Below are 15,225 nucleotides of genomic sequence, written 5' to 3'. Positions count from 1 at the left end.
AAAACCTTTGGGCGGACGTGAAAAAAAAGGTTTCTGAAGCCAAACCAAATAATAACGAGGAACTTTCCTCAAAAACGGTCCCAGGACTTGGTGGACTCCATGCCAAGACGATGCGCAGATGTCATTGCCAACAAAGGTCACTCAACCAAATATTAATATTCATTAAACATAGTTCTTAAGATATAATCCATTTGTTGAATTCTTTTTTTTATTTTTTTATTGAGTTTTGAGTTTACAAACTAAGAGAAACAGTGCTATTTTTGTTACCGCCAAAAATACAGAAATCTTGGCATATTCGATTCCCTTTGCCCCATGCTTCACAGTCAAAAGCGGGACTTTTCTGGGACTGCACGCATCAAGGTTGATATGTCTTAAGCGTTTGCGAACTGTTTTCACGCTTGCTATCTGAAAGTATTTCTTCAGTTCCGTCGCCGGCTTAAAAGGCTCCTTCTTGCTTTGCCGAACCAAGCGCTTGATCTCCACGTTGGACATTGAGGGCTTTCTTCCATGTGTTTCATTCCTTTCGACAAACAGCAGTGCGTTGCGGATCATTTTGTCTGAACAACCGACAATGCAAACAATTTCAGCGTAGGTTTTACCTTCAGAGATCATTTTTTGAATCGAATGTCTTTTTTCGACGGTACAATGCTTTCCGCGACCCATGACTATAGAATTTTTGGTCTTCGTTTGGAACAAATTCAATTAAAACCTTAAATGCAACTCCTTTTTTCAAAATTTGTCAAAAATAAACCCAAGGCAATCACTCCTATTATCTATCCTATCGAGGATCATTATGGGGTCGGGTATGTCACGGATCGATAATTGTAATCGATAGTAAGTATTTTTTAGTGAACTTATGTTGTTAACCAGTTTAATTGTGATAGGACTTGTTAACTAACTGTGAGCATGCATGCTATTTTCGACATCGCATACGCTCTCAATTTTAATTTTAGGCGAGCTCGATTGACCTCTCAATTTTGGCCGTCACCAAAATAGTGGCTGCATAGTGCAAATCCAATTTATGGCCGTTACGCATCTTGTTATTGTAACGTATTTGGTAGAACCCTCTGTATTGCCTGGAAAGTGTAATGCGCTTCTTACGCAGCATCTTAGTCAACACGTTGTGCTCCTAGCCAATGCCACCGTTCTAGTAAAAAATTGTTCAGGAACCTTTGTGGCTTGGCATGCCCTTCTCGACTCTGGATCACAACTGAACCCTCTAACATCACGATTCGCAAATCAGCATCAAGTTAAGAAGATGAAACAGATTGTTCGTCAGTTAGTATTTCAATGCGATCTCGAACGTCTTAATAATCGATCAAAATCACTGCTGATATTGTCTCCAATATTATCGAAAGTCAGCCCTGTCATTTGCACCTGGAACATACCCCAAAATCTTAAGCTTGCGGACCCAGATTTTCATTGTTTTCATTCCATAGATATATTAGTGACCGCCAGTCTTTTTTAAGAACTGCTTTGCATTAGGATTGCCCCTAAGGCAAAAGACTCGGTTAGGCTTGGTTGTTTCTGGAGGTTGCAGTCGCTGGGATAGCACGAACACCATAACTGATTGGCAACCTACAGCATTAACGCAGATGCCAGTACAGGAATTTCGTCGAAGTCTTGCTTGGAAAATCTTCGTACACTAGGAGACTGGAACACCAATCTGATCACCTGCCTAGCTTTCACCCTTTGTTGATCAAGATGGCCCTCGTCCAGTATATGGTCATCTGGAGAAGTCTTCGTTGGATTCAGTGGCCGAAACGCGATCATCGTTCCGAAGATTCATACAGCAGCAGGATCGACGAAGCGAGCAGAGGATGAGCTGCGTCTGCTGCACCTTAGATATCATGTTGAATGCCACGGTTCCATCGAAGGAAGTATGTCGGGATTCAGCAATGAGAAACCATACGTTACCTTTAATAATAAAAACATTAAATACTTTATGAAATTCCGCATCCTTTCAAGTCAATAGGGAATCATCTTCTGACGGACCCCTGACGGACCAGTTGATTTTGATGCCGTTAAAGAGGTCCAAGAGTTACATCATGGAATCCATAACGGGAATAACTGGCATTTTAGAAACTTAGTCACACTTGTGCAGAGGCAAACGAGAGGTACTATCACCAAAATATGTGCAATGATGTACTATGTACATATGAACATATTGAACTAACTTCGAGCAGATAATTCAATAGATATGTACATATGTATATTGTTAAGGACCCAGTTGCGATAAGGGCAGATAATTGATACTCATATCAAAAGAAGCTTGAAAAAACTACTCGTTTGACTCGGTTTTATATAAGTAAAATACATTTTAAGCCCCGCATACACAATACACTTTTATAAAATATTTTTAAGAATAATAAAAATCAACAGTGCATAAAAGAATGTAGATTCATTACTCTCAATGGGGAACATAGAATATTGTTTAACATTAAAAAATTTCAAATTCATTCATAATTGTCAGGGAATACATTTTTATATAATATTAGATTAGATCATATAACGAGAAAATTGGCCAAGACTCTAAAAGTGCAAGTTCGTTCTTTGGGTATAGATTGATTTCGGTTAAAACTTACACAAGCATGCGCATTCTACTTCTAGATTTGTACGCTCTAAATTTTAATTATGCTGAATAAACAATAACCAATGTAAGGCCGTACGCATCTTGTTATTCAATTTCATTAAATGACCAGTTTTATGCAAGACATTAATTTTTTTTGTAAAGAAATAAGATTTTAGATAGACGCTGTCGTGAATTTTAGTATCAGTATTTAAGAAAATAAATAAAGTATTTACTATTTCATGTAAAATATGTAATTTTATATTATGTAAATGTATTTATGTAAATAGTTCAAATAAATTTTTTTTTGTTATACAAATACTATTTTAGGTTAAACAGGACTAAGGTTTTTGGAAATCAATATTAATAAAATTAGGCATATTAAAAATAATAAATGTCCAGCGGTAATTTACAAGTAACCAGTATTATACAAAAATTATTATCATTGTTACTATTTGCCTTTATATTTCCTTGTACAAATTTTTAAATGTTTAGTTTGGTCGAAAAAATATTATGTCTAAACGATATATTATACGTTATCGCTCAGAATGTAAATTAAAATGAAATCACATGACTTTTAGCCGTTTTGAACAGCCAAGGTAATTTTTACCAAGTTACATTTCAAATTTTTTTGGTGTAAAGATATTAATTTATTTCAAATATATTAATTTTAAATATTATCTTTTCTATTATTTCAAATAAAAAGGCTTATTTTCTTAGTTCGTTATATTCAGGCAGGCTCAGGTAATTGAATTCATAAGAAATTTTTCAATTTGAAAAATCTATATCATTTATCGGGTTTTCAAATTTTCGATTTTTCGAATTGTAAAACGTTCACTTTCGTCTGGCGGAACTGAAAAGTCAATGCCTATTTTATATCAAAATAGATCTTTTACAAAGGGAATAACATAGTTGTTTATTTCACAGCACCACAAGATCATTATATTACTCTGATATTTTATAAAAAAATTTTCTAACCCCACCTCAGATATAGCAGACACAGCCGTCTGCAAAAAAATTGTCGATTTGGCAAGGGGTCGATAAGTACGTCCCCAAAAGTTATCGCAAAGGGTGCCATTCTGTTGGTGAAACGAAACAGGCAGGTATAAATACTTATAAAATATAAAATATTTATTCATATATGGTTAATTTTTTAACCAAAAGTGTTGTTCGTTAATAATGGTATTTCATTTAATTACCTAAATGGACAAAGTGCGGTGAAAAAACCATTGCTAACATCAGAATTTAAATTGTGAATAAGGTGGCCACTCTATTGTCTTGAAAACAGCTCCAACTAAAAATTTTGAGAAAACCAGTGCACCTAAAAACGAAATCGAAAGATTTTGCCCAAATCGAAATTGAAAACAAATTATGATTACCGGAGCATACCTGAATGTATTAAGTATATCTTGTTTTCACATAAAGTATTCGATTGTGCTTACATTATCGAACAACTTAATAATGAACTAGTTCTTTTGTCACAACCATTACAGAATTTCCTTTTTTTGTGTATGATGTTGTACTATAGGCTTTAATATCTTGAAAAACGGATTTGATTCGAGTTTTGTGAATATGTAGTTTTACATATGGACACCTATTGAAGCGCGATCTCTCAAACACAGCCTAATCGGGTATGTGATATTAATTTAAACGTACGTATGTTGGAATTCGCATTTAAGAAGAGCAAAGAGGGTGTTAACAAAATTACAGGAATGCTCGTTTTAATGAAATCAAAAAAATATTTTAATTTTTTAATTTTGTGTAACATAATAAAACAAGAAAAACCGATAATTCAATTCGTACTAATCAATCACTGTATGAAAAAAGAAGGAATTAGTGTGTGTATACATGACATATAAATTAATATGCAAGCGAATATGCATTAACAATAATATTTTCCAATACAGTTAACAGGTCTTTTTAATACAAAAAATTATATACCTGACTCCTTTGAATACATAACTATGAGGGAGTGGCTCGGTATTAAAGTGGCTTACAGTTTCGCCCATAATTCCGAAAGAATTACAATAATGTTCCCATGATTTATTTGAAAAAATATCACAATATAGTTTTTTGTCTATCCACACATGCCTTCCATTAAGAGAATATATAATAAAATTATATATATTATATATTTTTAATTTATATACATATAATATATATATAATATTCTGTATACACACTATTATTTTACCGTCACCAGTCAGCAATTTATGAACATGCCAATGAAAATTTGAGTTTGTATGTTAGTCCCCTTGTTTATCGTAAAGGATTCCTTGTTCGGGAGAAATTCGTATGCTAGCCGCGATAGCTTGAGGCATATGGAAAATTTGTCTGAGAACAAGTGATTCGTTCTTAATCATCCCATTTACTCCTGATCTATTTTAAGCGCTATTGTTGTAGAACTATGATAGGACAACTACAGCAATTATCCGCAATCCTGATGAGATTTGTGCCCACTATGATTTTTATTCAATGGCTGCAAATACATGTTTCTAAATATTTTTTAAAAATCAACTATAGTTCATCAGTATTTATCACCAAAAATGTTGCTTTCAAATAACTAAAAATATGTGACCTGTTCATTGCAAAATTAATTTCTTGAGGCACGATGTGCGGAAATAGGCACCTAAGAATCATTGTCTTCTCCAATTTTTCACACGTCGCAAGCTGAATACTCTTATAACAATAAATCCAATACAGTCATAATACCCGTTACTCGTAAATGAAAAGGGTATACTAGATTCGTATGTGACAGGCAAAAGTAAGCCTTTCCGACTATACGAAGTATATATATATATTTTTGATCAGGATCAATATCCGAGTCGATATACTTAGGAATTATTTAAGCTAAAGTAACTAAGGGTTGCGATTTAGGATACAGATTCTAGAAACAAAGACGCACCGCAAGTTTTTTTTTTCGAGGTAATGCGTCAGCTACGACATTTGTTGTTTCGGGCTTATATATTATTTTTAGAGTGAAACTTTCTATGAAAGAATACCATCTTTTCATTGCTACGTTCGGGTTTTTTATTTGTGGCGTAAAGTTGTTCGGTTTTATTTAAGGTTTTAGATATGAAAATAATATGAAATATGATATGAAAATCACAGAAATCGGCTGGCCTGCGCTCTAAACAGATCTCGCCCACCAAGGAGGCTCAATAGAAGGCAACCTAGAGATCTCATTACCCGATCTCCTTTGACAAGGGTCAGCAGAAGCTGACGCTTATCTTAAATCCTATTTGTTATATGTGATTGTTATGTAATTGTAGTAAAATTAGTGTAAATTTGAAAAAGCTAACTATAGTTAGCCGGCGAGCCCAAATGAATTAATAGATAAGAAGGACTTAAAGGGGCTTAAAGACTTCCCTGTATGCCTTAATAAATAAATTAATAAAAAAAAAAAAGAAATTTTAGCAGTATCTTCTTTGGTTATAGGTTTGGCAATTTTTGCACAATTTTGGAAAAATTTTCGGTAATATCCAGTGAGGCCTAAACAACTTCGAAGCTCTCTAATGTATAATGGAGTCGGATACTTCATAATTGTGGAATTTTTTTCAGGATCTGTTTTAATTATTGTGAGAAACATAACCAAGAAACGCTGTTTCTAATTTAAAGTATTTGGATTTTTGGATTTTCATATTAGCTTGTTGTGAAATATAGCGCGGCCAGTTTTTCCGACTTGTTTTCTTAGTATAGCATCCATTGCTCTTTGGAATATTCTATGTGCGTTTGATAACCCAAATAGCACACGAAAGAACTCAAATTGCCCGTTGTTAATAAAAAAAAGGTGGTTTTTTCAATATACGACTCTTTCATTAAAATTTGGTGAAATCCTGATTCCTAATCAATTGTTGAGAAATAATATTTTGAATTTTCTAAGTTAGATAATATTATGGACGGGTCTTGTATCGATTATCTGTCCGGTATTGTGTTTTCGTTTAATTTTGTATAGTCAATAACTAGTCGATGTTTTAGAAATTTATCATCATTTTGACCCTTTTTGGGTACTACAAGGACTGGTGAATTATAAGGGCTTGTTGGTCTTATAATTTGTTCCTTTAGCATTTTATCGATTTCATTATTAACGAAATCAGAGATTGACATAGCATATGGATATTGTTTGGTAAAAATTACGCAGTATTTATTTCTCTTCGAGTATATGTTCGAAAAGAAAGTTGCATATTTCTTTTAGAATGCTCCTTTTCAATTATATTCATCATATTATTTTCGAATTCTTAAATTTGATTTGATATTATTTTTAGATTATGAATTTTTTCTTTGTCAGAAAATTCAACGTCGACGTGCTCATAAACTTCCTGCTATATAAACTTCCTTCACCCATTACCGTTTCGGTTTGAAATACTGTTTGTTCATCAAAGTATTTTTTTATAAGAGCCTTTTCTTTCCCAATTAAACACAAATCGTTTTTTTCTCCTGTTGAGGCAATGAGCTTTTTCATGGACTAGGAGAAGTGCTGTGGCAATTTATAAACACGGTAAAGTTAATGTTTCAATTAATATTTCAGTTTTATTTCAATATATTTTGCCACGCAGGACTGTAAGGTATAAAACGAACGGCTGAAGTGCCCGTACCGAACCGATTAAGACTTAAAGTGCATCACAGCAGTACCGGTGCGATTTGTAACTGACTTTGCTATGCAGAAGGCAAATGAGCAAGTTTCACAAAACAAAGATTTAAACAGTTGTGCTCGCTCTCTATTGAGAGAGAGAGGAACATAGCACAAAGGGGAATGCAAAACATATTGCTGCACAGAGCAAGGTATAAGAATGATAAAATAAAATAACTCAAAAATTATGATGAACTGCTGCTGGCTGCATAACCAAACATCCTCCACCCGTTGGAGGACACGAGCTGTGGCCATTCGAGGAGTGCCAGCTTTTCGTCTTTTACTAAAACGACATCATCGATTTGAACGTCTTCTGTGTTCGCTATTTTGAACGTTGCTGATGAGCGTTAAATATTCACGTCTCCACCGGCTACAGAATATTTGATGGTAGTAGGTGATTCGCTGCCAGCGATCCAATCGGTTGAGATTTAATTTTGTTAGATCAGGCTTAGCAAACAAGGCAAAGGGGGCCGTGCCTAAGAAGTGCGCTGGCGTTAGTACATCAAGGTCGTCAGGGTGTTCTGAAAGAGGAACAAAAGGTCTTGAATTAATTATTGCCGCAATGTGGCAAATGAGCGTAGGTCATCAGCGGGCAAAACGGCAGGGCCAACAGCTCGGTAAAAATTATGCTTTGCTGTTTTGACAGCCGCCTCCCAGAGGCCTCCAAAATGCGGCGATCGAGGAGAGATGAGTCGCCATTCAATGCTATCAGTCATGCAGAATTCATGTACTGCAGTTTGATGTGATGTGTTTAGGAACAAACGGTTAAGATCCTTCAGCTAATTCCGAGCGCCGACAAAATTTGTGGCGTTGTTCAACCATATGTGTGCCGGCCTTCCACGAGCCAGTATAAATCGATGCAATGCATTAAGAAATGGAGAAGTGGAGAGATCCTGAACCAGCTCAAGGTGAACAGCCTTTGTAGAAAAGAAGATTAAGATTTCGATATAGAACTTGATGGGTGCTTTGTTCCGAACAGGATTTTTGTAATAAAATGTGAAGCAAAGTCCAGATCAGTGACCTTGAAGGAATGTGAAGCTGTTACGCGGTCCTCAGGAAAATCAACCCTATGTGTGGCTTGACTCGAAAACATATTATGCATTTGCTGACTGCACATGCAGTGGTCTTGCGACCGCCAATGGCCCAGAACTACAGTCGAATGGAAGCGAGTTGTGCTAGAATGCAGATTGCGACGATTATAGTCGAGTATAATGGCACGAGTGACTGGGTGCTGACGTGGTAATATTAATGGATGCTGTGTGTCATAGTCCAACGATGAGTGCTTCAGTCTGCCACCAACTCACATAAGTCCAGAGTTGTCAATGATGGGAGGGAGGGATGAAGTTGAGCTCGATGATTTTACTTGTCGACTGTTGAGCAGGGCAATATAGTCCTCGGTATGATGTGCCATCTGCATGGAACGAATGATAACCCTCATGCCTCCGGTGAGATGATTAACAATTATGCCGGGGTACCTGATACGATAACGAAATTTGAAGATGTATCCAAAAAAATGCTTCAATTTTTGCCAGGAGTTGACAAATTTACAACTGGTTGGGATGTCGATGTCGGCAGGGGTCTTGAGAGTGACGAGGGCCTTCTTCCTTAGCTCAGGGAGAACCTTTGGAGCGAGACAAGATTCTGGCCAGTGCGATTTGTCTTGAAAATAGTCAGGACCATGCGACCAAAGACTGGACTCGATCAGCTCACTAGGAAGTGCCTCTCTGGAATGTATGTCCGCTGGATTTGCAGGCAGTAGGAACATAATGCCATTCTATGGCATTTGACAGCTCTAGATTAAAGAGATGCGATTAGAAATAAAAGTTTGAACGCGTGAAGACTCATCTTGAATCCAGGACAGCAACACAGCAGAATCTGACCATCAATAAACAGGCATGAAATTAAGCCAAGCTCCAGGACTTCCCGCAATAGTTGAGCCAAGAGGGCCGTAAAAGCGAGCAATTGTAGGCAGGACAGAGCGCTTGCAGCATTTTAGAACTGCTTTCATGGGCGATGTGCAGAATAGCAGAATATCCGAGGTTGTCGCTGCCATCATAAAATTTAAGAAAGGAATTCTTTTCTGAATCGGGAATCTGGATCATTTGAGCACCATTTTCTTAATTTAAAAGGACCTTTATCCAGGAATCCCATGGTCTGTGGCATGATCTCCAAGACTTTTTCGGTTGAGTTATTGGAAACGACGTTTTTTCGTCTTCTGCAATCCGTTGGAATGAGCATCAGAATCTAGCTGAGGTTGAGCAGGCTGGGAGAGAGATGACGAAGACCTTGAGCCAAAATGTAGTAATTTGTTGTGCTTACTTCCACAAATACGACGTCGATCGGCATTACAATGTCGTAGGTGATGTCCATCTTTAAGGCAGTTTTGGCATAAAGCCAACCTTTTTACCGCCTGTAAGCGATTTTGAAGCGACAGTTTTTTGAATTTTGGGCAATCAAAAATGATGTGGTCTACAGAATTGCAGACAGAGCAGCAAGCTGGGGTAGTGGCGACAAATGAGTTTCTATAGTTGTGGATGGCTTTCCTAGGTTTTACAACCTTTGGCATGATTCCAAGTGCAAAATTGGTACGTTCGATGTTTTCAACCTTCTGACATCTTGTCTCCAAAAACTTAACAAATTCATTATATATTGGAAGCCTTTCAATGGAAGCAGCATCCTCCCAACATAGCTGTGTTTCACGGTCGACCTTTTGGAGAAGACAATAAATGAGAATACACTCGGATATTTCCACAGGGGTGCCCATGTTGTGAAGTGCCCATAAACGCAAATTAATTTGGTCGGACAGTTCACGCAGCTTTTTGGGTTTTTATCGATGACAGTGGAAAACATCGACATAAAATCTGTGTATACAGTAAATTTCCACTAAAGGTTGGTAGCTTCAGGTCAGGCACATTATGTCGTCGAAAAAGAGAACCAGAAGACCACTCAGTTCCTGGATCTTGACGCATAGTCGAACAAGCTTCCCATTTTATTTAGATCCAGTGCCTCCAGGGAATCGTGAGCCAAGTTGAACGAAGCCTCTGATATCAACCATAATGTTGAACACCCGAGGCCCAAAAGAGGCGAGTAGACGGCTGCTGACGAGCGTCACCCGCGCGACCATGCTGTATGCCGTCCCGGTGTAAGCAAAAGCGCTTGAAACAGAAAGCTACGCTCAGGCTACAATGCTACCCATAGACTTTCGGCACTACGTATCTGCTACGCCTTCAGAACAGTGTCCAACGAGGCGGCATTGGTGATCGCTGGCACACCGCCTGTAGACCTATTAGCCTAGAAACAAACATACGGTAAAAGCCTTTCCCCCTGCGCCAAGAGGTCAATACGAGCAGAAGCAAGGCAGCACCCTAGAGACATGGTAGCACAGGTGAAACAACGTTCTAAAGGGTCGCTGGACGCAGCAGCTGATTCCTAATCTCAAGCCGTGGATAGAACGGACGCATTGCGAAATAACGTTCCATCTAACGCAGCTGATCAGTGGGCACGGTTGCTTTCGCAGCTATCTGAAAGACTTCGGACATGAGGAGGCGGATGATTGCCCATGGTGCGGAAGTGGACGGAGCGAAACCCCACAGCACGTTCTCTTCTCGTGCGAAAAATATGTAAGGGAACGGAGCTCTCTGGAAACCGTACTTGGCAGCAGACTGAATGTGGATAATCTAGGGGGAGGCGGAATGGCAAGCGGTCAACAGTTTCGCCGCAGCGATAATCTACCGAGCTCAGAGGAGCTGAGAGAGCCAGGAGGGTCCACGAGTGAGCAAATCTTGAGCAAAATTAAAGTAATGGCACGGCCATACCGAGGGGGGTTCTGGTTTTGCCCTCCATACTGTTTGTTATCACTTTAATTAATCTTAATCTTAAATGTCTAATAAACTAATGAAAATAAAAAATTTTTTGTGTGTTTATGCACAGCCAAAACGACACGACTTTGGCGGCATTCAAAGAAGAAACTGAAACCACGGCCGAGCGTGTTTACACCGGCACCCAAACTGCACGCACAATAGCAATGATGTGTGTGTGCTTATTCACAAAAACAATTCTTTTTGCACGACACGAATTTGGCGGTGGGCAAAGAAGAAACCGAAAACGAAACGACAGCAAGCGAAACGGGTGCAACTGCCGCAATGCGAAAAAGCTTGCGATAAACGAAAAGTAGCTACGGCGAAAAATGCAGCCACTTATGTACACACAAAAGTGCACCGAAATTAATTAAACTGTTTTTGAGTTCATGATAAAGAAATGTTACATATCACGTCGGGGTCACAAATTGTTTAGGCAATGAGCTTTTTCATCGACTTTGAGAAATGGTGTAATGGGTATTAAACGAAAGGCTGTGCTCGTCTTCTATTGAGAGAGAGGAACATAGCATAAAGGGAAATGCTAAATCTATAGCTGCACAGAGCAATGTATAAGAGTGAGAAATAAAATAACTCAAATGATGAGCTGCTGCTGGCTGCGGGTGTATAACCAAACTCTCAGATTACCGCAACCTTGAAAATTTACCCAAATCAGTGATCAGGAGGTCAGCAAAGAAATTAGTTTTACAGAATAAAGATTTAAACAGTTGTGCTGGCTCTATATTGAAAGTGAGAGGAACGTAGCACAATGGGGAATGCGAAACCTATTGCTGCACAGAGAAATGTATAAGAGCGATAAAATAAAAGAACTAAAATTTATGATGAGCTGCTGATGACTGCGGGATGCATAACCAAACAACTCATTGTCATAATATTCCAGCTTTCTTTTTTCCCATTATATTCCATGATACTTTTTTCTGCATTTATTTTAGCTCCAATTTTCCTTAATATATTGTACTCAATTAATAAGTCGGATTCTAAACCTTCTATTCCATAACATAGATGTTTGGTTTCAAATATTGTTAACATATTACAGTTAATAAATTTAATTTTTAAATTGGTGGTATCCAGCGCCCGCCCGCAGAAAAGGTTGGTGCTGAACCTCCGGTTGCCATTGTTAAATTTAAATTTTCAAAACTATTTATTAAGTTTTTTAGATTGTTTTCTTTAATTAATTGTTAAAATTGATGTTATAATGTTTAATTTAAAAATTTTAAGGCATTCCCTGTATCTTGTTCTTATTTTATTAATAACTTTTAAAGACTTAATATTATTTTCTGTTCATGATATTTTCCGTTGGAGTCCTTTTGTAGCGAGGGATTGCCCTCAGTTATTCCTCCTTGGTATTAATTTTTTTAATATTTTTGGTTATAGATTTTGGTTTGGTTTTATTTGTGTTTCTTGTTGAGTCTGATATTTATTATTCTTGTGTTCTTGTTATTTGTATTAAGTATTCAGTGCACCTTTTTAAATATTCATTTCTTAATTGGATTATTGCATTAATTAATTTCCAATTACGTTTTTCCACGATCACTGTTACAGTAGTTAGATGTCGGTGGATTAATGTGGATGTTTTAATTTTTCCACTACAAATGTGAGCTCTAGGCGGCTCGAATTCCGTTTTATATTTAACTTATTAATATATTTTATTTATTAATATTTGACGTTGGGCGTCAGTTAAAATTGTTACAATATAATTAATTAAAAAATCATTTTTTTTTTTATTGTTATTTAGTATTTATTCGGTGATAGACTTTTTCACTTATACTATTACAAGGCACTTTTTAATAGCTTATCTTTGATTTGAAACTGTTCGCGATCTCCGGATTTCAGAAAGGTATATTAACGTGTTGGATAATTGAGATACTGCTGAGATTGGAGTTTGCAATTATCAACTGGGGCAGAGTCCTATATTTACGGGTTGGATAACTTGCACACATAAATCTTAGGAACTGCATTTTCGTGTTTTGACAATACAAAGCATCTTTAAATAAATTAATTCTGGTGCGGCTGCGCTAATTACACATTGTTCGTTTAAGTTCCGCATTTGTTCAGTTGTTTTAAAAGCAGTATTATCTCAAAATGTCTTTTAAAATGTTCAGGTATACGATTTATCTAAGTCAAAAAATAAAGTCCCTGTTCCGCGTCTTGTATGAAATTCTCTAAATATGTACGTATTTCATTGATAAGACAAATTTTTTATAAATCCAAATCAAAGTTGTTTAAAATAAGCCATAATCGGATATTCACTTATTCGAATTTAAAGCGGTGTTATAATCAGGGAAGAAGGTTAAAAGATGCAGAAGGTTCCTTAAATTTTTTTAAATTTTTTTAATTTATTATTATTTAATGGGCTTGTAGGTGTACTGCGACCCAGTCGGATCTATTGTACTACCCCTTCATGACTCAAAGATCCCCCTGAAGTCCAATGCACTGTATAAATGCCAGAATTTTATTGGGGCTTAGGACTGCAATTGTTTCCCGTGGGACTACATACATGACCAGGAGTCTGTTGCTTGTTGTAGAGCTCTCCGCTCTTTGGCTTTTGAACAAAAATTTGAGAGAGCCTGGAGCCTGATCTGTAGCCAGTACAATAAATTATTGCAATTCATATTGTAAGTACTGGCAGGTAATCATTTGGTTTGAACTCCAAACCAATCGAAATTACATCTAGATTGGACTGACAGTCTTTAAATATGCCAAGAGTTCGTATATTAATGAAATTTAACTCCCTTTTCAGTTTAAATATGAATTCAACTCACATAAACATGGACCTTTCATTGACGCATGAGTCTGCAAACATGCAATCCCAATTTGCGTCTTTTCCAAATTATGATCAATTTTCGGCATCAGGATATTCAAGCACTCCGTTATATATAACAAAGCCCACAGGAATAGGTGCAATAACAAAAGTTGCGCCGCACTGCTCTCAAAATAAGATTGAGACGACAGACAATTCCATTCCAGACATAGAGAACCATCCATTAGCTACAACAGTGAGATATGTACAAGGGGGTCAATATGAGGATACATCCGAATATGGTGTAGCTGGTTTAACTTGTGGAATAGACTCTGAGTACACCGCTGAAGCTGTCGTACCTTACTGCTATACGTCGGATGCAAACTATACAGGAATTCAAAACTCGACTTCAAATATTAAACCATTTTCTGGAAGGCCTTTTAATGATAACCTAAATGGAGCAGAAGCTGTTGCGGATTCCCAATGTAGAACCTTTAAAAGTTCAGCTGAATTTAAATTACCTCAATTCGCCATGAGCTCTATAAATACTGTGCCGCAGAGATTGGAAGAAAAGGATGATTACATAGAAGGATCAGAAAATGATATTTGTTCTACAATGAGATGGCGGGATCCAAATCTATCAGAAGTAATAAGCTTTTTAAGCAACCCGAGTAGTGCTATAAAAGCTAATGCAGCAGCCTATCTACAGCATTTGTGCTACATGGATGATCCAAACAAGCAACGTACAAGATCTCTGGGAGGTATACCACCATTAGTTCGACTGCTATCTTATGATTCTCCGGAAATACATAAGTAAGTACAAATCTTTAAATACAAGAAATGTAATAAATATCACTGTCTTAAACGTTCATAGAAGTTTTTCCTGACTATCAATTTAGAGCATTTGTAAGTTGTTGTCCGCAGTCATGATTACAGCAATATAAAATGGTCTTTCTAACAAGAAGTTATGTATATAATAACATTAACTTTTAAAAAATTATATTATATAAATATTATTGTCTTGTGATGATTAAGGAAAGATTTATTTTAATTGCGGGAGTGAGATCTTACAACAAGAAGACTCCAAAAATACGGTTATGTTACAACTTTTATTTTTCTCTAATATATATATACTTACGTAGTTATTAATTTGTCAGTCGAATAAATGATCCGCCAATAACAAAGACAAAGATCAACGCTGAACCAACTTTAAATCGAAAACAGGAACAATAAAACGTCTTTATTTAAGAAATCTCAGCTTAAGACTAAATGTACAGAGTTTTGATCGGCTCGAAGTAAGTTGTGAGAAACGGAAATGCCTAGTCAGCATATTTGTGGGGTTTGGTTTTTTTATATGTGTACAAATAGAATGATATGATTGCACAACAAATCATGCGCTTAGGTGTAAGCA

The 15,225-nt window shown here is 36.7% G+C and overlaps 1 protein-coding gene and 1 long non-coding RNA gene across 5 annotated transcripts in view; one reads left to right on the top strand and one right to left on the bottom strand.

Annotated features, from left to right (window-relative positions):
• Positions 1–3,259: 3,259 nt before the first annotated feature.
• On the bottom strand, positions 3,260–4,027 carry LOC116802444. Its single transcript, XR_004362744.1, has 3 exons — positions 3,959–4,027; positions 3,769–3,890; positions 3,260–3,648 (listed from the first exon to the last, which is right to left on the bottom strand). It is a non-coding gene; the product is annotated as an uncharacterized LOC116802444 (long non-coding RNA).
• Positions 4,027–15,225, top strand: part of LOC116802443 (catenin delta-2) — a 35,443-nt gene continuing 24,244 nt past the window's right edge. For 3 of the 4 annotated variants that reach the window (XM_032726923.1, XM_032726922.1, XM_032726920.1), the window contains exons 1-2: positions 4,027–4,200; positions 13,815–14,627. In XM_032726923.1, coding sequence (XP_032582814.1) covers positions 13,822–14,627 — 806 coding nt within the window. In that variant the 5' untranslated portion in view covers positions 4,027–4,200; positions 13,815–13,821. Of the gene's footprint in view, positions 4,222–13,814; positions 14,628–15,225 lie in introns of all 4 variants that reach the window. The other variant, XM_032726921.1, reaches the window with a different exon arrangement.

The sequence above is a fragment of the Drosophila sechellia genome, unplaced genomic scaffold, assembly GCF_004382195.2.
Source record: "Drosophila sechellia strain sech25 unplaced genomic scaffold, ASM438219v1 2R_2, whole genome shotgun sequence".
NCBI lineage: Eukaryota > Metazoa > Arthropoda > Insecta > Diptera > Drosophilidae > Drosophila > Drosophila sechellia.
The sequence above is the reverse complement of the archived record's forward strand: the minus strand, read 5'-3'. Positions and strand labels throughout refer to the sequence as shown.